The sequence below is a fragment of the Lissotriton vulgaris genome, chromosome 5 (genome assembly GCF_964263255.1).
Source record: "Lissotriton vulgaris chromosome 5, aLisVul1.2, whole genome shotgun sequence".
NCBI classification, from domain to species: Eukaryota; Metazoa; Chordata; class Amphibia; order Caudata; family Salamandridae; genus Lissotriton; species Lissotriton vulgaris.
The window spans coordinates 1,605,230,717-1,605,256,507 of record NC_141693.1 but is presented as its reverse complement, the minus strand read 5'-3'; the positions used below and the strand labels follow the sequence as shown (position 1 = coordinate 1,605,256,507).

Here is a 25,791-nt window from a genome sequence, read left to right as displayed (position 1 = left end):
GTACTCTTCCTATGCTGAAGGGTCTTCTTACTCACACAGAGGAAATATTCGAAAACCCAGTGAGAGCCAGGGTGTTAAACCCAAGAATTGATAAAAAATACAAAGCGGCTCCAAAGGACCCAATATTTATTAGAGGGCATGTACCTCTAGACTCGCTGGTGGTCTCAAACGCTCGTAAAAGAGCAAACTCATTATCTACAGGAGAGGCTCCTCCACCAGATAAAGAGTCGAAGTTAATAGATGCATCAGGCAAAAGAGTAGCATCACAGGCAGCGAATAGCTGGCGTATAGCCAATACACAAGCACTACTCGCACGGTACGACAGGGCACATTACGATGAGTTAGAGAAACTTCTCACACATCTCCCAAAAGAACATCAGAAGAAGGCAGACCAATTAATACAGGAAGGTAAAATAATAACTAATACTTCCATTAAGTGTGCATTAGACGCAGCGGACACTGCAGCAAGGTCTATTAACACTAGTGTCATGCTAAGAAGGCACGCATGGCTTAGAATCTCAGGATTCAAACAAGAAGTACAAACAGCACTACTGAACAAACCATTTGATCAGAAGACATTGTTTGGTTCAAGCACGGACGAGACATTAGAAAAAATGAAGAAAGATACGGAAACGGCTAAGTCAATGGGAGCATTGCAACAGCCAACACACAGAGGTTCCTTTCGTAGATCCACCTATAGAGGGGGCTCAAAGAACACAGGAACGAATCAGCAATCCACATCTTTCACACCAACATCACCCAGAGGTAATTCAAGAGGCAGTTACAGAGGTAACAACAATAAGGGTAGAGGCCGCGGAAATAATAACAACCGCAACGCCTCAACACCAAAACAGTGACTTCATAGAACTCCCCCCAGACCATATAACACCGGTCGGGGGACGTCTATCACAGTTCCTACCTGTCTGGGAGAACATCACGTCAGACAAGTGGGTGAGACAAATTATCCAACATGGTTATTGCCTAGAACTCACAGCTACCCCACCAAACATCCCCCCCAAACAGCGTCCAATGAGTCAAGATCATCTGACATTGTTAAGAGAAGAAGTTCTAGCACTTCTACAAAAGCATGCAATAGAGAAGGTCCCAAAAGATCAACAAGGAACAGGAGTATACTCTCTATACTTCCTGATCCCCAAAAAGGACGGGTCCCTAAGACCAATATTAGACCTCAGACCTCTCAATGCTTACATAAATTCGGAGCACTTCCACATGGTCACGCTCCAACAAGTACTCCCTTTACTGAAGAAAGGGGACTTTCTTTCTACACTGGATCTAAAAGACGCTTACTTTCATATCCCAATTCACAAAGCCCACAGAAAATACCTAAGGTTTGTGTTAGAAGGACAACACTATCAGTTCAAAGTCCTTCCGTTCGGTGTCACAACAGCACCGAGAGTTTTCACAAAATGCCTAGCTGTGGTGGCAGCACACCTAAGAAGACAACAAATACATGTCTTCCCATACTTGGACGATAGGCTAATAAAGGCCAAATCAAAGGAAGAATGTCTTCACAACACACAGAAGACAATTCAATTGCTGCACCACGTAGGGTTCACGGTGAACTACAAAAAATCACACCTGCAACCAAACCAGATTCAGCAATACCTGGGGGCTACAGTAGACACAGAAAAGGCAATAGCATACCCCAACCCAATCAGAGTACAGACAATGGTCGGGTTAATACAAAGATTTCAACCACAACACTCACTACCAGCACGAGTGTTTATGCAACTATTAGGCATGATGTCCTCCTGCATACTGCTAATACCACATGCCAGACTACAAATGCGCCCACTACAAGAGTGTCTAGCGACACAGTGGAATCAGGCTCAAGGTCAGATTACAGATCTGGTGTTGGTAAACGACCGGACGTATCGCTCTCTGAAGTGGTGGAACACAGAAAACATTTCCAAGGGACGGTCGTTCCTAGAGCCAATTCCACAAGTAATAATAACAGCGGACGCATCGCTCTCCGGATGGGGAGCGCATATGGACAGATACACAGTACAGGGGAAGTGGAGTGTGCAGCAAAAGAAACTGCACATCAACTACCTAGAACTATTAGCAATATTTCTAGCACTAAAAGCTTTCAAAATGCAAATAACAAGCAAAGCAGTCCTGATCAGAACAGACAACATGACTGCAATGTATTATATTCAAAAACAGGGGGGGGACACACTCTCTCCAACTGTCCAGACTAGCACAGGACATATGGAGATGGGCCATTCCTCAAAAGATCTACCTGTTAGCGGAACACCTACCAGGAGTTCAAAATCAAATAGCAGACATCCTAAGCAGACAGTCAGAACAAGTACACGAATGGGAGCTGCACGACCAAATACTACAGCCATTCTTCCAAAAATGGGGGCAACCAGAGATAGATCTGTTTGCCAATCATCAGAACGCAAAATGCAAAGAATTCGCATCCAGGTACCCACACCAAAGGTCCCAGGGCAATGCACTGTGGATAAATTGGTCCAACAAATTTGCTTACGCGTTCCCTCCTCTACCACTAATTCCATTACGGTTCGGAAACTGCAGCAACACTCAATGACAATGATACTAGTGGCACCCACGTGGGCAAGACAGCCGTGGTTCACCACGCTGCTACAACTCTCACAAGTACCACATCAAAAGCTAAGGTTATTACCCATGCATCTTACACAGAACCATGGAGAAATAATGCACCCAGATCCCAAACAACTGAACCTAGCGATCTGGCTCCTGAGGTCATAGAGTTTGGGTATTTAGATTTACCACCAGAATGCATGGAAATCATTAAACAAGCAAGACGTCCTACCACCAGAGCATGCTATGCAGCAAAATGGAAGAGGTTTGCTATACACTGTAACAGTAAGCACATCAACCCTCTGGACGCATCCACTAAACAAATCATTTGCTATTTATTACACTTACAGCAATGTAACCTAGCATATACCTCTATCAGAGTTCATCTCGCAGCCATAGCGGCGTACCTACAAAACAGGCAACATCTGTCACTGTTTAAAGTACCAGCAATTAAAGCTTTCATGGAAGGACTCAAAAGAGTCATTCCACCAAGAAGACCACCTTCCCCAGTCTGGAATCTTAACATAGTGCTTACCAGACTAATGGGGCCACCATTTGAACCTATGCATAGGTGCGAAATACAATTCCTCACATGGAAGGTGGCCTTTCTCATAGCTATCACGTCACTTAGAAGAGTAAGTGAACTGCAGGCTTTTACGATTCAAGAACCATTTATGCAGCTACACCAAAATAAAGTGGTTCTTAGAACAAACCCAAAATTCTTACCGAAGGTTATTTCAGCATTCCACATCAATCAGTCAGTGGAATTACCGGTTTTCTTTCCAAAACCACAAACAGTAGCTGAAAGAGCCCTACATACACTGGATGTTAGAAGGGCTATATTGTACTATATAGAAAGAACACAAACTTTCAGAAAGACAAAACAGCTATTTGTTGCGTTTTCTCCCACACATAAAGGCAATCCCATCTCCAAAGCGGGCATTGCCAGATGGATTGTAAAATGCATTCAAATATGCTACTTAAAGGCAAAGAGAACATTAACTGTTCCTCCTAGAGCTCACTCTACACGTAAACTAGGAGCATCTATGGCATTTCTGGGAAACATTCCATTAGATGACATATGCAAAGCGGCTACCTGGGTTACACCGCACACCTTCACAAAACACTATTGTGTAGATGTGCACACAACACAACAAGCTAGAGTGGGACAAGCAGTATTAAAAACATTATTTCAGACAGTTGCAACAGACACGGGCGACCACCGCTAGGGAGAGAACCTCTGTATAGTCTATTCATAATGTACCATCTGCAGCCCATATGCCTCGAACGGAATATGCTACTTACCAGTATGCATCTGTTCTTGGCATAGAGGGCTGCAGAGTGGTACATGCCCTCCCAGCCTCCCCGGAAACCTGTGTCTGTTCCAACATTATCTTATTTAGATACACTTACATGGGCACTCTTATCTGTATTCTACTATACTACTCCATCTAACCCTACTATGGCAAAACAATCTAAGGATGGAGCCGATGCCCATGCGCACTACCAACCAAGGGAGGAGTCACCAAGATACAAAAGACTCTCCAAGAGAAAAACAAAGTGCAATCATCCGAGCCCAACACCAGATGGCGATCTATTCATAATGTACCACTCTGCAGCCCTCTATGCCAAGAACAGATGCATACTGGTAAGTAGCATATTCCATATATATATATATGTGTGTGCTTATGCTACAAATAGCGTCTTCCAAGCACAGATATGTACTGCTATCTTCTCTGATTCAGTCATGTGAATCTATGAAAGACACCCCAATACTGGAGAAGAACAATAGTTACTTACCTGTAATCTGTAGTTCTCCAGTATTGGTGTCTTTCATAGATTCACATGCAACCCGCCCACCTTCCTGCAGAGGCTCATAGGCTACTTTGTTTACCATCACTCCTGTGCGAGAAAATCTTCGAGCCCAAGCCTCTGGGGAGAACCTTCTGGTGGGTGCTGACGCCTGATTGGCTGCAGTTTGGGCTGTACAAAATTACTAGGATAGTCATGAGTGTGGAAGTTTTTTCTCCTGTAGCTGGGCTACTTTACTTCCTGGTTGGTTATTACCAAGGCATTTTATTGCTTTTTTATGTACTGTGGGACTCCCACTCCGACGACGGGGAATGATTCAGGCATGTGAATCTATGAAAGACACCAATACTGGAGAACCACAGATTACAGGTAAGTAACTGTTGTTCTTCCTTACCATCCCTCAGATTGGCTGCTCACGTTTTTCAGCTCTCTACCTCGTGTGCTTCTCACCCATTCACAAAAAAAAACATTCTCCCAAGTTCCATGTTGCGGTCTCCCTCGTTTTGCAACCTCTCTCTTGTGTGCTTTTCCCTCACACAAACTCTTTTTCTCATCCTGTGTTGCGTCTACTCATGTGCTTCTTTTTTCGTTCTGCCCCTCCGTTGCCCCCGCTCCCAAGATTGTTTTTCAAAATATTCATTTTTTATTTAATTTGGTATTGGAGCAGGTAGCAAATTGCTACCCTCCTCTCTACCTTAAAGGAAAAAAAGTGATTTTGTGATACTTTTTAAAATTTGGTTTTGATTTCCATGCCCACAAAAAGACCCTATATCTCAAAGGCAAGACCTTTTGGCTTTACCAACGCTTGCTAAAGTTAACAGACGTTTATACAACAGATTTACTCGAAGACTGAGCAGTTCATCAGAGCATATAAATCAATATACTATTGTAAAACACAGATGCTGAAAACTCTTAATAGCTAGGTAACTTTCAGCTGCTGTGTTAAACATACCACTCAGATTAGACATTGACAACTATTCAAACCCTTCTTCGATGGTGAAGCGAACAACTTCCATTACATGACTTGTAGAGATATTGCATCTGACTCATGATGGGACGTTTAGGGCTACAATAATGTGTACCTTACCTTCTAGTCCTCTGTAGCTTGAGAATAAACATGAGGCTGTTTCTGGATTGGCATTTATGTCGGCATTCTGGCAGCATTGAAACCAGTACTTGAACTGCATGAAAACTGGGTGACTCAAATACAGATTAACCACCAAACGAGCTTGTAGGTGTTAACTTTCTTGCATGAAGCTGATCTCTCCCAACTCACTCTTGCTACTAAGACAGCATGGATAGGTTAGCCCACCTTCTCAGAGGTCATAGAAGAGACCAGTGACACAGCCAGAATAGGATTGTGGGCAACAAGAGTCTGGGATATATGAAAACAGTCAGATTTCTGAAATATTTTATGAGAGTCATGCACAGCACCTAAATGGATGAAAGAAGGTGCTTATAATTTCCAGATTTTATTGAGTAGAGCACATCTGTGTCAAAAGGATTCAGGCCCAGAACACAGTTACACTAATTCATATGCGATAGCGTCTCTTCTTACAGCACATATTGCGATTACGATTTGTGTGATAAATTACAGAACCTGGATGTGGTTCCCACTTTATGCTTTGTTTTTCAGACAATAATTTTAACTGGGTGCTATTAATCCTACAGAATAAATTCTGATCCCTGCAGTGTAAAAATATATAAGTTGCAATAAAAATTGCACCCTTTTTAGGGCCGACTGAAATTATGGTGTAAGTGATAATATTTTGGTACCGTACGAAGAAGAGCTGCATGTTCCTAGTAGTGAGTTTTCTTTTAATGCCATTCCGCAGCTGTGTGCGTAAAGTAATTACTTTTTTTTTCTCTCTTGTAATAGTATACGACCTCCTGACAGGGAAACTTGTGAAGAGACTGACCAGTCATCGTGCCTGTGTTCGCGACGTAAGCTGGCATCCTTATCAAGAGAAGATTGTTAGTAGCTCGGTAAGTGTTCAATCGGGAGGCCAATAAATATACTAGCCTAAGAGGTTGGGTAGTTTATTCCCTGTGCTTCCCATCCAATTTGTACCAATGCACTGCATAACGTTGTCATTAGTACACCTGCATTATATCACCTTTTTTTCATTATAAAACATACCTTCTTTTGCAAGCACATTTTTCAGTGACACCTTTAACTATCTTTAGTGATGTTTCCAAAAGCTATTATTTTAATATCGCTTTAAAATCAAATAAACTAGGTGGCCAGAGGAATACTATATTACTATGTTCTTTCTTTGTTCTTATGTGTGTTCTTGTTCTCTTTGCTTCTTATTCAGATGAAGGCTTAAATGTTGTTTTATTTAAAACGCCCTTTCACATATTGGTTCAGAAGCACTATACAAATGTTATAATTAAATTATTTTACTGGGGCCAAGTGTGAGAAAGGGAGAAATCATGGTATCATATATTCATCCAAAAACATTAAGAAGAGTCTTGAGACAATTATCCCAGTTCTGTTAATTTATTCAATAATCAATATAATAATTGCAGAAACCAAAAAGATGAGTTAATCATTCAACAAAGTTAGCATAATCAAATCACAAGCAAAAGACTACAAATGGCTAACTAGCCCTATGAAGCAGACTGACATAAGTTCTGTCTCATTCAAAGTCTAAAGCAAAACCAAAGGGGAGGATGGACGGAGTGTTGAACATTGCAAGCACTCACCCCCAGTCAACTGATCTGGGTTTAATCCATCATCATTCTTTAGCTCACTCCGCCACCCCAGTTCAGACATGGCAATGTGCAAATCAGCCTGACCCTGTGCCTCATGGGAACAGTCCAGCCCGAACTGCCAAGCCATGTCTTCCCTGGACCGGAAACAAGCCTCCTGGGACCGGTTTCTGGCTAATCAGCCATCATCAGCCAGGCTAGCTTGAATCTAGTGGCAAAGTGAGCAAGGGACCCACGTCTGGGCATACCCTGCCAACTAAGGACGAACAAAGCAAAACCAAAGGGGATGATGAACGGAGTGTTGAACATTGCAAGCACTCACCCCCAATCAACTGATCTGGGTTTAATCCATCATTCTTTAGCTCACTCCGGCACCCCAGTTCAGACATGGCCATATTTATTTTATTTTTATTTATTTTAGAGGTTTTATATAGCGCTGGCTGGACCCAGGAGTACCAGAGAGCTTTACAAGGTGTACCAATACAGGTACAGTGAGTATAAGCACAGACAAAGGATTAATAAAAGAGCAAGTCCACATAGGATACATGTCAACTAGATAAAAAAGTAAAAACAATTGCTAGACACTATGAGATATACAATATAGCAGTCACAGTTTGGTGGGAAGCTTCACCTAAGTATACCAAGGAGCAGGAAAGACAAAAACATGCAAGAAAACTGAGGGTCAAAAGGAGGTCGGATTGAAGGAGAGGGGGGGGCAGGCGAGGGGTCACTAGCCATAGGCGGAGCAGCTAGGTGGGGTGATGCAGAGGGGCGAGGCCACCAGGGAGGGATTAGAAGCCCCAGTATTTATTAAGGAGAAGAAGTTTGAGTTCTTTTTTGAAGCTGGGGAAGGACTGGTTACAACGGAGGTCTTTTGGGAGGGCATTCCAAATAAATGGGGCATTGCCTGAAAAGGAGCGTGACTGAGTGGAATTCTTTTTCTGGAGGGGGGTGGATACTAAGGAGGGTGTTGGAGCTTCTCAGAGATCGCGTGCAGCCTGCTTTGGTCAGTTTATTTGAGAGGTATGTCGGTGTTTTTTGGTGGAGGATTTTGTGCGTAATGCAGGTGGTTTTATATGTGGATCTGCCTTCAATGGGGAGCCATTTGAGGGTTTTGAGGGCGGGAGAGATGTGGTCAAATCGTTTGCAGTCCTCGATAAGCCTAACCGCAAGGTTGAGCACTGATTTTAGAGGTACCAGGTGGGTTTTAAGAATTCCGGTGAGGATGGCATTGTCATAATCGATGCGCGATACAACAAGAGATTGGACTGCCAGTTTAGAGTCATCAATTGGGTTGAAGGGCTTAATTTTCTTAAGGTTACGGAGGGGAAAGAGGGGTCCTTTGGCAGAGTTTTTGATGTGTATGTTGAGAGTTAGGCGGTTGTCAAGGGAGATGCCCAAGTATTTGAATGAGGTGGCTAGGGACAAGGGGCAGTTGAGGGCGTTAAGGTCTGTGATCCACTTTTGAATGGGGAGCTGGTTGTTTTTGGGGGGGGAAAGGATAATTTCAGGTTTTTTTGGGGTTAAGTTTGAGATGGTTCGAGTGGAACCAGGCTTGAATTTTGCTGAGGGTGTTGTTGAGGTGGAGGATGTCAGCATGGGTTTTTATCTTATGGTAGAGTTGTGTATCCTCAGCGTAGAGGTGATAGGTAATCCCGGCTTGTTTGAGAATGAAGGTGAGGGGTTCCATGAAGAGGTTAAAGAGAGAGGGAGATGGTATGGATCCTTGCGGAACTCCTAGAGAGATGGGGGAGGGGTTTGAAAGGCAGTTGTGGATTTAATTTGTTGCGCACGGTGTTGCAGGTATGAGACAAACTAATTATGAGTCATACCATTAAGGCCGAATCGTTCTTTAAGGACTTTGAGTAGAGCAGAATGGGTAACGGTATCGAAACCTGCGGAGAGATCTCGGAGGTTCAGTAGGCTAGATTCGCCATTGTCGAGGGAGTGGTGAATGTCATCTATAATGTTAAGCATGGCGGATTCGGTGCTGCAGCCTTTCCTGAAGCCTGATTGAAGAGGGTCAAGTAAGTTAAAAAGTTCAATGTGTCTGTCAAGCTGAAGAAGGACACGTTTTTCAAGGGCTTTCGAGAGGAGGGGCAAGTTGGAAATAGGACGAAGGTTGTTGAGGTCATTAGGGTCAGCAGTAGGGTTTTTAAGAATGGGGGTGATTTGGTCCAGTTGTAGGGAGGTGGGGACACAGCCGGTGGCTAGGAAAGTGTTAATGAACGAGGTCCAGGTAGGGGTAATGATATGTTTGAGGTTTTGGACGAGTTTAGAAGGGAGGGTTTCTTTAGTGTGGGAGGAGGGTTTAAGTTTTGCAATGATGTCAAAGACATCTCTTTCAGTGACTGGCTGGAAATTATGCCAAGCAGCGTTATTTTTAAGGCGAGTGTTAGGGGATTAGAATCATGGAGGGTGGAGGGAAAGGAGGGGGGCGTGAGATCAGTGTTAAGGAGGGTCATGGAGGGGGCGGGGGGTGTGAGCGGGAAGCAGGTGCGATAGGGGAGATGTACAACATGGAGGTAGGGGTCAGAGTCGGCAGGAAGGATTGCTCTATTTTAGCAATCAGAAAAAAAAGAGGGCTATTTCTTCTCATCTGGTCGTCGAGGCCATAAGTACAGGAGGAGCAGATGAGGTTTGATTGCGAACAATGTTGAACAGTTCTCTGGGTCTGTTTTTAGCTCTGTCCAGTTGTGCTCGGAAAAAGGATGCTTTTTGTTTAAAGGTGTGTTTTTGTAAGAAGATCTTGCAAGTCTGAGGCGAGCTAGGTGCAAGGGGGTAGGGTGCAGTCTTCATGTTCTTTCCGTCCGTCTAAGTGAGCCTCTTTCATTGTTTAGCTCAGTATTAAACCATGATTTGGAAGGAATGGTTCTTTGGTTTTTGAGCTTAAGCGGGGCCAGGAGGTCCAGGGTGTCCACAACTGATTTGTTGTAGTGTTCTGTAAGCTCATTCGCGTTAAATGAGGGCGGGATGGCGAGAAGTTGGGCATAGAGTTTGGATTCCAGTAAACCCGGGGGGACATTATTCAAATTTCTGGACAGTTTCATGGGTTTAGTGATTTTCGTGGGAGGAGGAGTGGCAGAGACCGCTATAGAGAACAGTAATAGATGGTGGTCGGACCAGTCGATGGGAACAATGTTGGATAAGAGGGCTAGATATTTGCTTGTAATTATGGCATCTAGGATAGCTCCTTTGGAGTGGGTCGGGGATTGACAGAGTTGCTTGAGGTCATTGATCTCGAGAAGGTTGGAAAGGAGGGTGATAGAGGGGTCGTTGGGCTCATTCTAGTGGAGGCTGAGGTCTCCCAGGAAAATGTTTTGGGAGTTGGAAAGTGACGATTGTGTAAGAAGGTTGGATAGCTCATCAATGAAGGGATGAGTATTGCCGGGAGGGTTATATATGTTGTGAAGGCGAATGGGTTGGGAGCCGTGAATTTTGAGTTCAGCTTCAAGGTATTCAAGGGCGGAGTAATTCGTATTATTGTCAAGGGAAATTTGTATTTCCTCTTTGAAGATGATGGCAACACCACCGCCTATTCGGATGGGCCTGTCTTTCCTGAGAATAGAGTAGCCCGGAGGTGCGAGGAGGTCCAGGATGCTTGTCGAGTGGTCTTTGAGCCAGGTTTCCGTTAGGAACGCAATGTCGATGGATTCACTAAGGATAGTTTCAGAGATTTCAGTGGCATGTCGCACAGCAGACCGACAATTAACAAGCATGCAGGAAAGAGGTTTCGGGGGAGTTTTGGGGAGTGGAAGGGAGTGGATGACAGTGAGTTGGGGAGGTGGCCTAGGTGAACAAGGTGAGAGGGGAGTTCGGCTAGTCCCCAATATGACACGAATGCTGGAGGCCGGGGGAGGCTGGATATTGGTGGGTGAGCGGTGAGGGTAGGATTTGCAGAGGTCAAGGATCACCATAGGGGAGATGGGGCAGGAGGTGCGGAGAGGTCTGTGTGTGCGGCAGTGTAGAGGAGTCGTGCAAAACTGGTTGGGGGTAGCGGGATTCATATGTCTTTTTGGGAAGGGTATGCCCAGACGTGGGTCCTGTGCTCACTAAGCCACTGGAGTCAAGCTATCCTGGCTGAAGACGACTGATAGCCAGAAACCAGTCCTAGGATGCTTGAATCCGGTCCAGGGAAGACATGGCTTGGCAGTTCGGGCTGGACTGTTCCTATAAGGCACAGGGTCAAGACTGATTTGCATATGGCCATGTCTGAACTGGGGTGGCTTGGTGAGCAAAATAACGATGGATTAAACCCAGATCTGTGACTGGGGGTGAGTGTTTTGATGTTGTTTAAGGCGAGGAACCTGCGGAATACAGAGACATACCTGAAGAAGAGGAAAACTCCGAACTGTTTGAGGATACGTGGAACGACCTCGACACCGAGAGCGCAGAATAGGAAATTTGCTGTTACCCTTCGAAAGCTTCGCCTCCAGATGACCTAGCTTTCTATAATGCCATTGTAAAAAGCTCAGCAAATCAATTTGGTGTACCCTTAGAGGAAGAACAATGGGACACATGTTTCTTGCTAGAAACTCTGGCACCAGCTACAAAAGGAACACAGTATCTTCCTATGCTGCCCAGTATTCTGGATCAAGGCAAAGAAGCCTTCAAGGAGCCTGCCTCAAACAAGGTGGTAACCCCCAAAATGGAGACCAAGTATAAACCCTCCTCAAAGGACCCTAAATATTTTCAGGAAAGTACAGTACCTGTCTCAATTATTGTCACCACAGCCAGAAGGAGAGCAAATGCAGCCTCCAACACCACGCTTCCACCAGAAAAAGAAAGTAAGAGGATGGATATGGTGGGGAAAAGGACGGAAAAGGAGGAAGCAACACCGTGGTGTATTGCCAACTCAAATGCCCTACTAAATAGATATGGCCACCAAAAGTGGGATGAGATAGAGGATCAATCAATCAATCAATCATTACATTTCTAGAGTGCGCTACATACTCGTGAGGGTCTCAAGGCGCTAGGGGAGGAGAGGGGGGGCGCTACTGGTCGAAGAGCCAGGTCTTGAGGAGTCTTCTGAAGACCAGTAGGTTCTGAGTCTGTCGTAGATTGGTTGGGAGAGTGTTCCAGGTCTTGGCGGCGGTGTTGTAGGAGAAGGATCTTCCTCCGGCTGTGGTTTTCCGGATCCGAGCGACTGTGGCAAGGGCGAGGTTGGCTGAGCGGAGGCTTCGGGTGGGGGTGTGGAAGCTGAGTCGGTTGTTGAGGTAGGTGGGTCCGGTGTTGCGTAGTGCTTTGTGTGCGTGGATGAGGAGTTTGAAGGTGATCCTCTTGTTGACGGGGAGCCAGTGCAGGCCTCTCAGGTGGGGTGTGATGTGGCTGCGGCGGGGGACGTCTAGGATCATTCGAGCCGAGGCGTTCTGGATTCGTTGTAGTCGTCTCAGCAGCTTGTTTGTAGTTTCTGAGTAGAGGGCGTTCCCGTAGTCTAGTCTGCTGGTGATGAGGGCCTGAGTGACGGTCTTTCTAGTGTCGGTGGGGATCCATTTTGAAGATTCTGCTGAGCATTCGGAGGGTGTTGAAGCAGGATGCGGAGACGGCGTTGACTTGCCTGGTCATGGAGAGGGTGGAGTTGAGGATGACCCCCAGGTTGCATGCGTGGTCTGTGGGTTCGGGGGCTGCGCCTAGTGATGTGGGCCACCAGGAGTTGTCCCAGGCTGAGGGGGTGGGTCCGAGGATGAGGACCTCCGTTTTGTCTAAATTCAGCTTCAATCTGCTGTCCTTCATCCAGTTGGCTACGGCCTTCATTCCTCTGTGGAGTTTGGCTTTAGCGGTGTGGGGGTCTTCCGTAAGGGATATGATCAGCTGGGTGTCGTCGGCGTAGGAGATGATTTTGAGGTAATGTTTTCGTTCGACGTGGGCGAGTGATGCCATGTAGATATTGAACAGCGTCGGGCTGAGGGAGGATCCCTGTGGTACGCCGCAGATGATCTCTGTGGATTTCGAGGGGAAGGGTGGGAGGCGGACGCTCTGGGTTCTGCCGGAGAGGAAGGATGTGGTCCAGGCCAGGGCCTTCTCTTGAATTCCAGTTCTTGAAGTCCTTGGGGGTCATTGGGTTCCGCCTTGGGCTTCTTCAGAAGGGCGTTGATCTCTGCGTGCTTCCAGCTTTCCGGGAAGGTTGCTGTCTCGAAGGAGCTATTGATTGTTTTTCGGAGGTGGGGAACGATGGTTGTGCTGGCTTTGTTGAGACGTGGTGAGGGCAGGGGTCAGATGGGGAGTGGATGGAGTTCATGGTTTTGATGGTGTCTTCGTCGCTGACGTTGGACCAGGCGGTCAGGCGGCTGGTGCGGGTGGTGGTTGCAGAGGTGGTGGACTCGGTGGTGGGTGCGGGGGAGTCGGAGTTGAGGCCGTCGTGGATGTCGGTGATATTGCGATGAAAGAAGGTAGCCAGGGAGTCGCACAGGTCTTGTGATGGTGGGATGTCGTTGGGGTTGGAGCTGGGGTTGGAGAGTTCTTTCACGATGTTGAAGAGCTCTTTGGTGTTGTGCGCTTTCTTGTCTAGGCGGTCCTCTTGGCGGTCCTGATGAGTTGGTGGTGCCTGCGGGTGGCGCTTTTGAGGGCTGTGTGGCTGTCTGGTGTTCGGTCGTGGAGCCATTTCTTCTCCAGTTTCCGACAGGTGTGCTTGGAGATCCGGAGGTCTTTGGTGAACCAGGTGGCTTTCTTGTCGGTATGGCTGGTTGTGGCGGTCTTGAGAGGAGCGAGGGTGTTGGCGCAGTCGTTGATCCACTGTGTGAGGCTGGTTGCGGCGGTGTCTGGGTCGGTGGGTGGTCTCCAGTCGAGGGTGGTCGTTAGTTGGTCCTCGGTGACCTTGCCCCAGCAGCGGCACGGCAGCTGTTGGGTGCGTTGGTGTGTGGTGTGTTTCCTGAGGGTGAAGTGGACGCATCTGTGGTCGGTCCATTGGGGTTTGGAGGTGTAGTTGAAGGAGACGTGGGGACTTGCGGAGAAGATGGGGTCAAGTGTGTGTCCAGCGGCGTGGGTGGGTGTTGTCACGAGCTGTTTGAGTCCGAGGTTGGCTAGGTTGTCGATCAGGGTGGTGGAGTTGGCGTCGTTGTTGTTCTCGAGGTGGAAGTTCAGGTCCCCGAGGAGGATGTAGTCCGTGGAGGCGAGGGCATGGGTGCTGATGAGGTCGGTGATGGTGTCGCTGAACTGTGGTCGTGGTCCCGGGGGTCTGTAGATGAGTGTTCCTCTGAGGGTCGTATTGGAGTCGGTGTGAATCTGGAAGTGCATGTGCTCGGCGGTGGTGATGATGTTGTCGGTGTTGGTTGAGATTCTGATGGAGTCTTTGTGGACGATGGCGATTCCGCCTCCCACTCCGTTGGTGCGGTCTCTGCGGGAGATCTTGTAGCCCTGTGGGATGGCTATGGTGATGTCTGGTGCTGAGGTGGTGTTAAGCCAGGCCTCTGTTAGGAAGGCGGCGTCTGGGTCGGTGGAGTCTAGGAGGTCCCAGAGTTCGATGGGGTGTTGAGCGAGTGTTGAGGAGGATACAGCAGAGGTGGTTGGGTTCTCTGGTAGCTGGTTTGGTGGGTTGGATGCTGGTGAGTCTGCAGTTCCTGCAGGCGATGGGCCCTTGGGTGTGTTTCGGAGTTGCTTGGTAGCAGGGGTGGTCTCGTCCGGTGTTGAGTGCATGGAGGGTGTTGGAGTCGTAGCGTAGTCTGGTGTTGCGGGTGGCGCGGGGTCCAGGGGTTCTGGCGCTGGGCGCGTCCAGGCGCGGATGGTCTTAGACGGGCTTGCCTTTGGCGTGCCTTCGGCGCGCTCGCTGCGCACGTCCGCTGCGCTTCGATGCGGCGCCCTCCATAAGAGGCGAAGTGGGAGGGAGGAGCAGCTGGGAGGCGGGAGCGGGGTGGCCAATGGGCGAGGGCAGTGGGCACAGAAGGCAAAAAGGGGGCGGGCCACAGGGGAGCAGTGGCGGGAAGCGAGGGGCACAGAAGGCAAGGGCGAAAACGAGCGGCAAACAGAGGGAAGAAAAACACAAAATATGCTGCCAGGAATGAGGGAGAACAGAGCAACAAACCAAACAGCACAAGGGCAAAAACGAGCGTCAAACAGAGGGGAGAAAAAACACAAATTATGCAGCCAGAAATGGTGGAGAACAGAGCAACAAACCAAAGAACAACAGCACAGGTGCCAGGGGCTCACCAGCGGCGAACCCTTGGCAGCAGCAGCAGAGGGGCAGTCACAGGCCACCAGGAGGAGCCGTGCGGCGTGGTGAGCGACCAGAGGTCAGGTTGCCCTGAGGAGATTTTGAACAAACTCCCTGAGCAGGACAAGAAAGGGCACAAGCTATTGTACAGGAGGGGAGAAACGTGGCAAACACCTGTCTGAAGTTAGCTTTGGATGCAGCAGATACTGTTGGTAGGCAGTTGTGTACAGGAACCATCCTGAGAAGACATGCCTGTCTCAGAATCTCAGGTTTTAAGCAGGAAGTTCAAACCGCCATCATTAATAGGCCATTCAATGGAGAAGCACTATTTGGCAAAGCTGTAGACGAATCCCTTCAACAAATAAAGGACAATGAAACGGCAAGGGCAATGGGGGCCATGCAGCAAAGAGGTGCCAGTAGAAGAGGGGGATTCAATAACACTAAGCCCACAGGTAGAGGCACCTTTGATCAAGGACAACAGATGTCACAACAAACTCAAGGGCAGAACCCAAGTCAACAAATGGGTCAGCAGTCAAGCTATCAAGGTTGGCAACAACAACAGAAGCAGCCCTTTCAAGGAAGAGGGGATGGCAAAGGAAGAGGAAATGGGTCAAACTGACTCAATCACAAAGGACCCACACAAGACACCAGTGGGGGTAAGAATATCCTTTTTCCACAGACAATGGGAAAGGATCACAACAGACAATTGGATATTAAATTTGGTAAAATACGGGTATTGGATAGAGCTAAAGCTAAAAAACATAACACCTGCAAACCCACCAAAAGCAAGGAAAATGAGGATATCAGAACGAACACTGCTAAACGCAGAGATCAAGGAACTAAACCTAAAACAGGCAATAGAAAAAGTACCAAGACAGGAATGGTTCACAGGAAACTCCTCCCCATATTTCCGCAACCCAAACAAAACAGGATCAAACTCTATGACCAATCATGGACTTTGGATTCATAAACAAGTTAATACTAACACAATGCTTCAAAATGTGTACCCTCCAAGAAATAATCCCACAAATTCAAAAGGGGGATTACTTGGCAACAATAGACCTCAAAGACTCCCACTTGCATATCCCCCTGAACAAAAGACACAGAAAGTACCTAAGATTCCTGCACAATGGAACACACTACCAATTCAAGGTACTTCCTTTCAGAATAAAATCAGCTCCATAGGTGTTCACAAAGTGTCTAGCTGCAGTGGCGGCACATCTGAGAAGAGAGAGAGTCCAAGTCTACCCCTATTTAGACGACTGGATCATAAGAGCACATTCAAAACAAACATGTCACAATCATATTCGAAAAACAATCCAAACGCTACAAACACTGGGTTTCTCGATAAACCACAAAAAATCTTCAACAACACCAGAAAGAGAAAAAAAACTTCCTGGGAGCAAGGTTAAATACAGCAAAAGTAAGGGCATACCACACAGAGACCAGGATACAAGCAATCCATCAAGAAACAACCCTCTACCAGCTTACACATGCACCCTTTCCAAAAATGGCTTACCAACAGCTGGTCTCAAGCCACAGGAAGTTGGGAGGATCTAGTGGTTGCTACACAAAGGGTCCAAGTAGAGATACAATGGTGGGCATCCAACAACATAGCAAAGGGGAGACCTTTTAGGAACCCAAATCCTTCTTTGACAGTCACCACTGATGCATCCTTCAACAGTTTGGGAGCGCATCTCAACCAGCTGAAAGTTCATGGTCAATGGAAGGAACAGGATGCCACAAAGCAATTCAACGTTTTGGAAATGAAAACTGTCTTTCTGGCACTCAAGACATTCCAGAAACACATTCAGAGGAAACCCCATCAGAATCCAAACAGACAATACAACAACAATGTTCTATCTGAACGAACAAATGCAAGGTCCTTTCTCCTGAGCAAACTTGCACAGGAAATCTGGCAATGGGCAATAATTCACAAAATCAATCTACAAACTGTACATCTACCAGGAGTAGACAACATTACAGCGGACGAGCTGAGCAGACAGAACTGCTCCCACGAATGGGAGTTGAAGCAGAAAACAGTACATTATCTGTTCAACATGTGGGGCACACCAGTGATAGACCTGTTTGCAACAGTGCAGTACAAAAAAATGTCAGTCCTTTGCCTCAAAATGTCCACACCACCTATCAAAGGAAAATGCACATTCCCTCAACTGGCCATAGACCTTTGCTTACGCCTTTCCACCAAAAATTCCAGGAACAAATATGATTCTTATTGCCAGTCAATGGCCAAGGCAAACATGCGACTCAACCCTCCTAGAACTATCCAGGGGAGAAATGATCAAGATCAAAGCAGAAAAGGACCTGCTAACAATGCAACAGGGCCAGATCTGTCACCCAGAGCCAGCAACGCTACATCTAGCTGCTTGGCGCCTGAATACATAGAATGTGGGCACCTCCATCTGCCTCTGTGAACCATGGAAATTTGAGAAAGAGGCAAGAACACAGTCAACAAGAAAATGCTATACAGCAAAATAGAAACAATATGCCACATGGTGCACTGCGAACAAGAAAAACAGTTCAATCAACACGCAAGAAACGGTTATTACATACCTTACTTACCTCTTAGACAACATCAACTACTCAAGCATAAAGGTGACCTTGCTGCCATAGTAGCATACACAAGAGGAAAATCATGCAAAGGTTTTTTCCAAGACTAGTAATCAAAAGGTTTTTAGAAGGAGCAAAAAGAATTGCCCCACCAAGAGCAGCTCCAGTACCCACATGGAGCTTAAGTATAGTACTTTCTCAACTAATGGCAAAGCCCTATGAGCCCATAGATACAGAGGACCTCAAGCACATTACTCTAAAACAGGCTTTCTGATTGGGATAACATCACTACCAAGAGTAAGTGAGCTGAAAGCAGTTACAATACAAACCGCGGTGGACACGACGCCACAAAGCCAGCTGTCAAACCGAATACAATATGTTGGACTTATAAAATTCCAGCGCACTACAGATTACTCACCATCGAAAGATTATGAGATATATATCAGGAGAGACTCTATTCCAAAATTTACAAGCACAGTAGTGACACAGAATTGCACCAAATGCACCAAGGAAGTGACTTATGTAAATAGTTATCATAAGAAGAACCAGTAAAATCCTCGTTCAAATATACCGAGAAATCCAGACAGCGATTTATCCGCCCTGAAGAAGTCCTTGTTGGACGAAACGCGTAGGCACCGGCTACAGTTTTGTTTTTATGAAGAAAGAATTCCGATTTTTTTTAATCAAATAAAGAATTTATTACTCGTCCACTGAAGACTCATCATTTACCGGGACTCACTGAATGGAATACTGTGATATAACATTGTTCATTATAAATTGTTATGATTATGTTGTATAGTAATAGGTCACTTTCACTTTGTTAAAGAGTGCTAGACATTTTTTGAATTATGATTGTTTGAGACTTGTTAGTCTTAGGGAGATCGAGGGGTTTTGGATCTCCAGTTCCTAGCACCTAAAATTTTCAGATATAAACTTGACACTAGTGGATAAGTGCAATTTTCTATAGCCCCAAACCCCTGTGCTCAGTGTGTATAAAAATACAAGAACCCTACTTACAAATCCACAGGGATAAAGTAATTTTAAAATCTAACCCACAGTTCTTGCCAAAAGTGGTATCTAAGTACCACTTAATTCAAAACATTCTCCTGCCGGTTTTCTTTAAAAACCGAAATGCTAATGGAGATAGAAGCCTTCATACCCTGGATGTGAGGAGGGCTTTATTGTATTATTTGCAAAAAACAGACCAGATCAGGAAAACAAAACAATTGTTTTTCGCCCACTCAAATACCAACACAGGTTCACCTGTAACAAAGGCAACTATTGCAAATGGATAGTACAAGCCATCCAATTATGTTAAACCAATGCCAAGAAAGAACTAACAATTCACCAATAGCGCACTCCACTAGAAAGAAAGGAGCAACGCTAGCCTTTATGGCCTGTGTACCCATTGGCTCTATTTGCGCAACATGGGCATCACCACACACTTTTACAAAAAATTATTGTGTGAATATACAAATGAATAAGGAATCTCAGATTGGATAAAGGGTGCGTCAACACCTGTTTGCAAGGTCTTCCCTTCACCACAATCTCCAAGACACTGGAGAAACCACTACATAATCTAATGCACAGCATGTGAATCCAGAAAAGGATTTTCGCTGCAAAATGAAATGGTTACTGTGATGATCCAATTTCCAGTCAATTTGATGAAGATCAAATAGCTTTATTTGAGAATCAAGGCAGATACCTCCAGCACAGCTTCACAGTTCAAAGATCAACTCCTATAATCAAAAGCTATCATTCTATCCTAGCAACATAGCAATAGCTAACATTCTAATGATGACATGCAGATGCACTCAACTCTACACATCTCCCAACTTAACATACACTAAATAAATTATACATTTTCTTTTTCATATAAATCATATTTAAGGAATATAATAAATTTCCATTTTTTACATTCAAAAGACATAAATCTTCAGAAATATGAACACGAGCACAGCATTTGCATATGTTTCCAGTACTCCAAGCTGATCCATCGGATAGGATAACAACATTTCTTTTTATAAACTTCACTTGAATCGGTGCAGAAAATTTGCTATCACCATTTGTAGTTACACCACCACGTTTTATGGTCACCCAATCACCAATCTCAAATTTAATATCTTTCACACTCTTTCTATCATTATAAAATCTAGTAGATTCAGCTTGCTTTTTAACTACTTTATCTTCCAAAGCAGTTCTGTCCACCCACACACAATGTTTCACTTTCAACCAACCAGGAACCTCTTTGACACCAGGTTCACGTCCTTTTAAAGATATAAATGGAGAAACCCCTGTTATTGAATGCGGCGTAATCCTGTAAGACCACGCCAATTTTTTTAATTTTTCACGCTGAGACAATCCATTAGACAGGGACAACTAAATATTATCCATAATCAATCGGTTAATTCGTTACACTAAACCATTAGCCTGTGGCCTAAATAGAGCAACCCCATCATGATTTATCCCAAATTTAGAAAGAACTTCCTGCATTTCTTTCGACACCAATTGCACACCATTATCTGACACTAGTGTCTTAGGTATCCCTTCATTCATAAACACCCTTTCCATAAAATCAACAACTCTTTGAGTATTTATAAATTCTGTGTTTTTCACCACAAACCATTTAGAATGGTAGTCAACAATGACCATCAAAAACTTGCTACGAGTACCAAGCTTGACAATTAGCTCAAGAAAATCAATCGCGACTCTTTCTCATGGACGTTTGGGAAAAGTTGTAGACACCAATGAAGGCTGCCTTACAACTTTAGTTTTGCAGCGTGAATCTTTCTGGATTCACTATGCTGTGCATATTCCGCCATCTTGTGGTTGGAGTCAGAAAGTACTTTTTTTTTTTTTTTTGCTGTGGTTGCGAAACCTGATCCCTCTGGTGAGGCTACAACCCCCATCGTGTGTGTGCAGGCTCTCAGGTTATTTTTTCCGCCATGGAGATCGGAGGTGCCCCGAAGACTTCGGTGAAAAGACAGCAACAGACGCAGCAGGCAGAAGAGGCCCACCAGAAACTCCAAGGAGATAGGTGGTAATAACAGAGTTGCATGAGGGAGAAATCTTGAGCAAAGCACCTTGTTGGGTGCTCCTCACATTATTCCTCATGCAGCAAGGCAAGTACACTTGGTTGCCTTTACAAAACTGTCCCCAGATGGTATGGGGATTTTCTGCACTGAGCGAATACTTCATCCACAAGGGAGGTAATATTTTCATCTTGAATGTATGATAGCATCATGACTGATAAAATGCTCCACGCACAAGCGCAGGGCTTTAAAAATGTATGCCAGATTTTTTTAAACAAATTCGGAATATATACTAGTCTGTGTAACCTGCCTGTATTTACAGCACCGTGCAGGTACGCATGCAGGATTTTGGTACTGCAGTTCAAAAGCACAAATATTCAAAAGGCGTCATGGGAAGGGATTATATCCCAGCCTTTATTTCATTTTCACACATATAAGGTAAGGGGTGTAGTCTTGCATTAAAAGACAGTTTAACCTCTTAACAGCGGCCAGCAAGCAGGGTGCTTAATTCCCTTTTATCTACCGAGTGGGCATAACAAATATTTATAAAAAGCACCCAGGGCCCTAGTTTAACTAGCGGCAAAGCCAAACCTTTTGGTTTGCACGTAGCCCAATTCTCAAAACAGCCCCTGCCCCCCTCCCTGATACACATAGCATTAAGGAGGCTTCCAGCATTCCACTGTAAGGGCCATAAAACTCGCCCGTTCCTGGAGACTGCATGAGGCCTTCCTCGGCCTCCAAGGCCTCATAAATCAGGGCCTTATCTCTGGAAAAGCGCATTCCTGAACGGCCTGGCTAAACTGGTCTGCGAAGGAGGTTTTAGGTTCTCAGTAAGAGTCTAAATGAATTAAAGCGCTTCATTTGCTTCCAAAAAGAGAAATTTGCGGTAAAGGTGTTTTTCTCTGCAAAGCCCAAGAGTACGCTATATCTGATATCATAGGGCAACATTTAGCAGTTACTAAAGCACTTGGCTATAATAATTCACTGCAAAGCTTTCGCAAGAAATGCACGACAAAGCATTTTGTGCAGGCAGTACAGAACCTGCATACACACAATGGGGGTTGTAGCCTCACCAGAGGGATCAGATTTCGCAACCTCCCACAGCAAAAAAAAAACAAAGCACTTTCCGACTCCAACCACAAGATGGCAGAATATGCACAGCATAGTGAATCCAGAAAGATCTTCAAGCTGCAAAACTACACTGACAGGTAAGAAACTATTTGTATTATCCGCTTGACCACAAGCGTAACACTCTTACTGCATCCTCAATCTCTTTATCCATTCAAGGCCACCAATACCATTGTCCCCATCTCTTAGTCATATTCCTGCCTGAGTGTCCCTCGTGAGCAGTATTTATAATTTTCCCTCTCAGACTTGCTATCTCCTCAATAGTTTTCCTTCACTTACACTCAGTTCAGCCTCAACATGGTAGAAACCTCTGAATCTTACATGTTCAATAATGTGTCTATGCCATCCATGAGAAACGCAAGTAATCACTTGTTGTAAAAGTTCATCATTTGACATTGCATTTGTTCATTCCTCCTTGCTAAAAGCATGTTCAACTCCTTTAACATCATGTACTACATCAATCATGTCGTCCTATAATCAAAAGCTAACATTCTATCCTAGCAACATAGCTAACATTCTAAGGATGACATGCAGATGCACTCAACTCTACAGTTACTTACAAGTAGGAGTAGTTTTGCAGCTTGAAGAATTTTCTGGATTCACATGCGACCCACCCGGCCTCCCCTATAAGGAAAACAAACAGGTGGGGAAGCAAAGGACTACATCAGGTATTCAATAACCATCTCAAGGATTAAAAAAAAAAGAATAATAGGAACAGAAAAAAGAATCGAAAGATGACCACCATGCACGTCGACCTCCAGGATACCATCTTACATGACACAGGAGATGTACCTGGCACCAAATGGTGGTCGACAGTGACCAAAAGAAGAAAAAAAAAAGACAATTCCGGACCTAACCACTAGATGGTGGAATAATGCACAGCATGTGAATCCAGAAAATTCTTTAAGTTGCAAAAGTACTCCTACTGGTAAGTAACTATATTTTGTTATCTTATTTAAAAAACAATTCTGCCAGTATAGCTAAAAATCGATTTGTTTTCTTTTTATACATTGGCTTTTCTAAGGAAAAGGGCTTATTATATATTTTGTGAAAAGGGCTCAAGGCTCATCACATAGGCGAGACTCCACAGTGCTTATAATTTCTGTGAGATGCCCCAGAAGGAGAACTAGGGTTACAGGTAGGTTTTTTCTTTTCTGCCTTTCGGAAATTGTAGCTCCATCTCCTGGAGTTTGATCCTTCATTTGGGGTAATTCATTTCTTCATTAACTAAAGTATACTCCGTCACATAATCACCACTGACTTCTGCAGCCCAGTAGCAGTGGCATCAGTTAGTGGCACCACTAATGGGACGGCCTAAAAACCCTCCACACATGCAGGGTGAATGATGACTTGGGAGGGCACAGTGACTTGGGCGGGCACAGTATTTAAGCCTCCTCACGAAGATGGTTTCAGTACAGGTTGCCATTCTCCTCTCTGGTTGCAACAGCCCACATGTCCTTCTTGTTCTCCAAGTCCTTTTTCTGTGTGTGGTTCGTCATCACCTACTAACTAGAAATACTTGGCTGATTATGTCTGGGGCGAATTAGCAAGCCACCTTATTAGACTGCAACATATGTGGGGCATTTTCAGTGCCTTAAGAACTTCAAGGTCATCTGCCTCACAAAGATAATAGGATTGCTAATTTTGGGAAACAGAAAGAAGTTTCGCTGATGCCTTGCTAAAATAAACACAAGAATTTTGGAAGTCAGGAAAAAAGGCATGTTTGTGTGACACCCAATTTGTCAGTTCTTCAGTATTACAGGGGTGGAGATCATTCGGACGGTGCCTTGCACGCTTGAGCTAGACTTACAACCGGATATCTCAGACCTACCATTCTTTGGCATTACTCTTCTCTTTATCCACGGCGACTAGGGAATGAATGCAGAGGCCAATTTCATGAAGGTTGGAACACTGGAAGAGAGAAATATATAGTTCGAGGCATATGAGCTGTAGATCATATGGGTTAGTATAGATCGCCATCTGGTGTTGGGTCCGGATGTTTGCACTTTGTTTTTCTTTGAAGAAGTCTTTGTAGTCACGAGGTAGGTGACTCCTCCCTTTGGTGATAGTGCGCATGGGCATCGACTCCATCCCCAGATTGTTTTTTTCTGACATCGGGTTCAGGTGTGTATTGCTGCGCTCCGGGTCAGTATCGTTCTCGAAGCCCTTCAACGCGCAATTCTCTACCCTCAGCGGTATTGTCTTCGATCGCGCTTTCCAATTCGTCACGTATCGTCCAAACTGAAACCTTTGATCGGGAACTACCAGGCGGGCCGTAGAACCTACCCGTGCCGACAATGCCAGCAGTCGATGGAACCGACTCCGTTCAAACTATGTCCCGGATGTCGTGCTAAATTTCCACGCACCGACCTGCACGAGGTCTGCAACCTGTGCCTATCCCCGGAACATGAAGAATTATTCTGCGAAGCGTGTCGATCATTCTGATCATAAAAGACCATCCGTGATCGTCAGGCTCGACACCACGAGATGCAACGCGGCAGCGGCCCCGTACCGGACATCTTCGACAACGAAACACAACACAGCCCTGCCGCAGAAGCCGAAGAAGAACTGGTCTTCGTGTCCGACTCTGACTCCGACATGGAAGACGACCTGAGTGTCACTCCGGCTCAACAGACCGTGAGTACAGACCCACACTTGCCCACTCAACCTAAGGGAAAGGATGCGTTATCACCATAGCCCTTGGGCTCCGGTCGACACCGTTAAAAAGTTTGCCCCGCCCTCCGGCCCGGCTACAAAACACAAACCCAAGCCTTCCGGCTTGGACTCGAGCAGATCCCATTCCGGTGCCAAACTAACACCTTCAGCTCCAAAACATAAGGACATGGGGGCGTGGTCTGCAGCCCAAGATTGTGGTTGCTTAAGCGACGTGCTCCGGGCCGGGGTAAAAGATCTGGACAAAATCTGACATTCCCTATTTCATTTGGAGGTTGGCGAGATTACAGGGAGCTAGTTGGCCATAACTGGAATGCTGCACAAGTGACTCCGATGCTCCGAGATGGCCGTGGACCGGAGATCTAGAGTGTGTGGGATTCCGGTGTGATGCTGGGCCAGGACTGTAAAATGGGCCATAACTGCTGCTGGCTCGCCTGAAACTAAGCCGAGCGGGCACCTGAGTGCAGCTGGCACACCAAATCAAGTACCCAGGCTCTGGCCCCACACCCGATACCTGCCCTCATGATGCAGAGAGACTCCCAGTGCTCAACTGTGCCCTGTCTACTGTGGTGAGCAGAGGCACCCCTGACCCCTCAGGATACGTTGCTGGAGAGTCCCTACCTGTTCGAAGTGGGCGGCTCCTCCGCCATTTACGTGGCTGTCTCTCTCCCTGGATCTGCATTGCTGCATTCGTTGGTGGCAGTGGCGCCTCCTGGAGGGGCAGCTGTTGTCGGTGCCATCCCCTGGTGAGATCGCGCACACCCCCGAGTCGACAGACTTTGCCGGTGCCGCGGGAAATGCTGGAGACCCCCCCGCTTCCCACCGGGGATGACTGCTGCTTCTGGTTATCGGCCGTGAGTGAATCGCGGCTATGTGGAGCCTAGGGGATGGGGCTTAGAACAGTAGTTTACTGGTGCACCGGAGCATTGTTTGGAGGTGATCTCGGCCCGGACAGGCTGGCACGACCTCAGAAGAAGCTGGGGAACCGACTGGGATCTGAGTCATTGCTTGCGGTGGTGTTGTGGCAGTCCCTGCCTCCTAATTCCTCATCACTTCTGCAGACTGAGCCTGTGTTTCCGGATCAAAGAGGGCCCTCCGACAAACTCCATTGAGGGGGTACATACT

At 45.9% G+C, this 25,791-nt stretch overlaps 1 protein-coding gene across 2 annotated transcripts in view; it reads left to right on the top strand.

Annotated features, from left to right (window-relative positions):
- The window catches only part of DCAF11 (DDB1 and CUL4 associated factor 11), a 278,095-nt gene that overhangs the window by 200,811 nt on the left and 51,493 nt on the right, over positions 1–25,791 (top strand). For both annotated transcript variants that reach the window (XM_086923752.1, XM_086923754.1), the window contains exon 13: positions 6,281–6,387. In XM_086923752.1, coding sequence (XP_086779878.1) covers positions 6,281–6,387 — 107 coding nt within the window. The remainder of the gene's footprint in view (positions 1–6,280; positions 6,388–25,791) is intronic.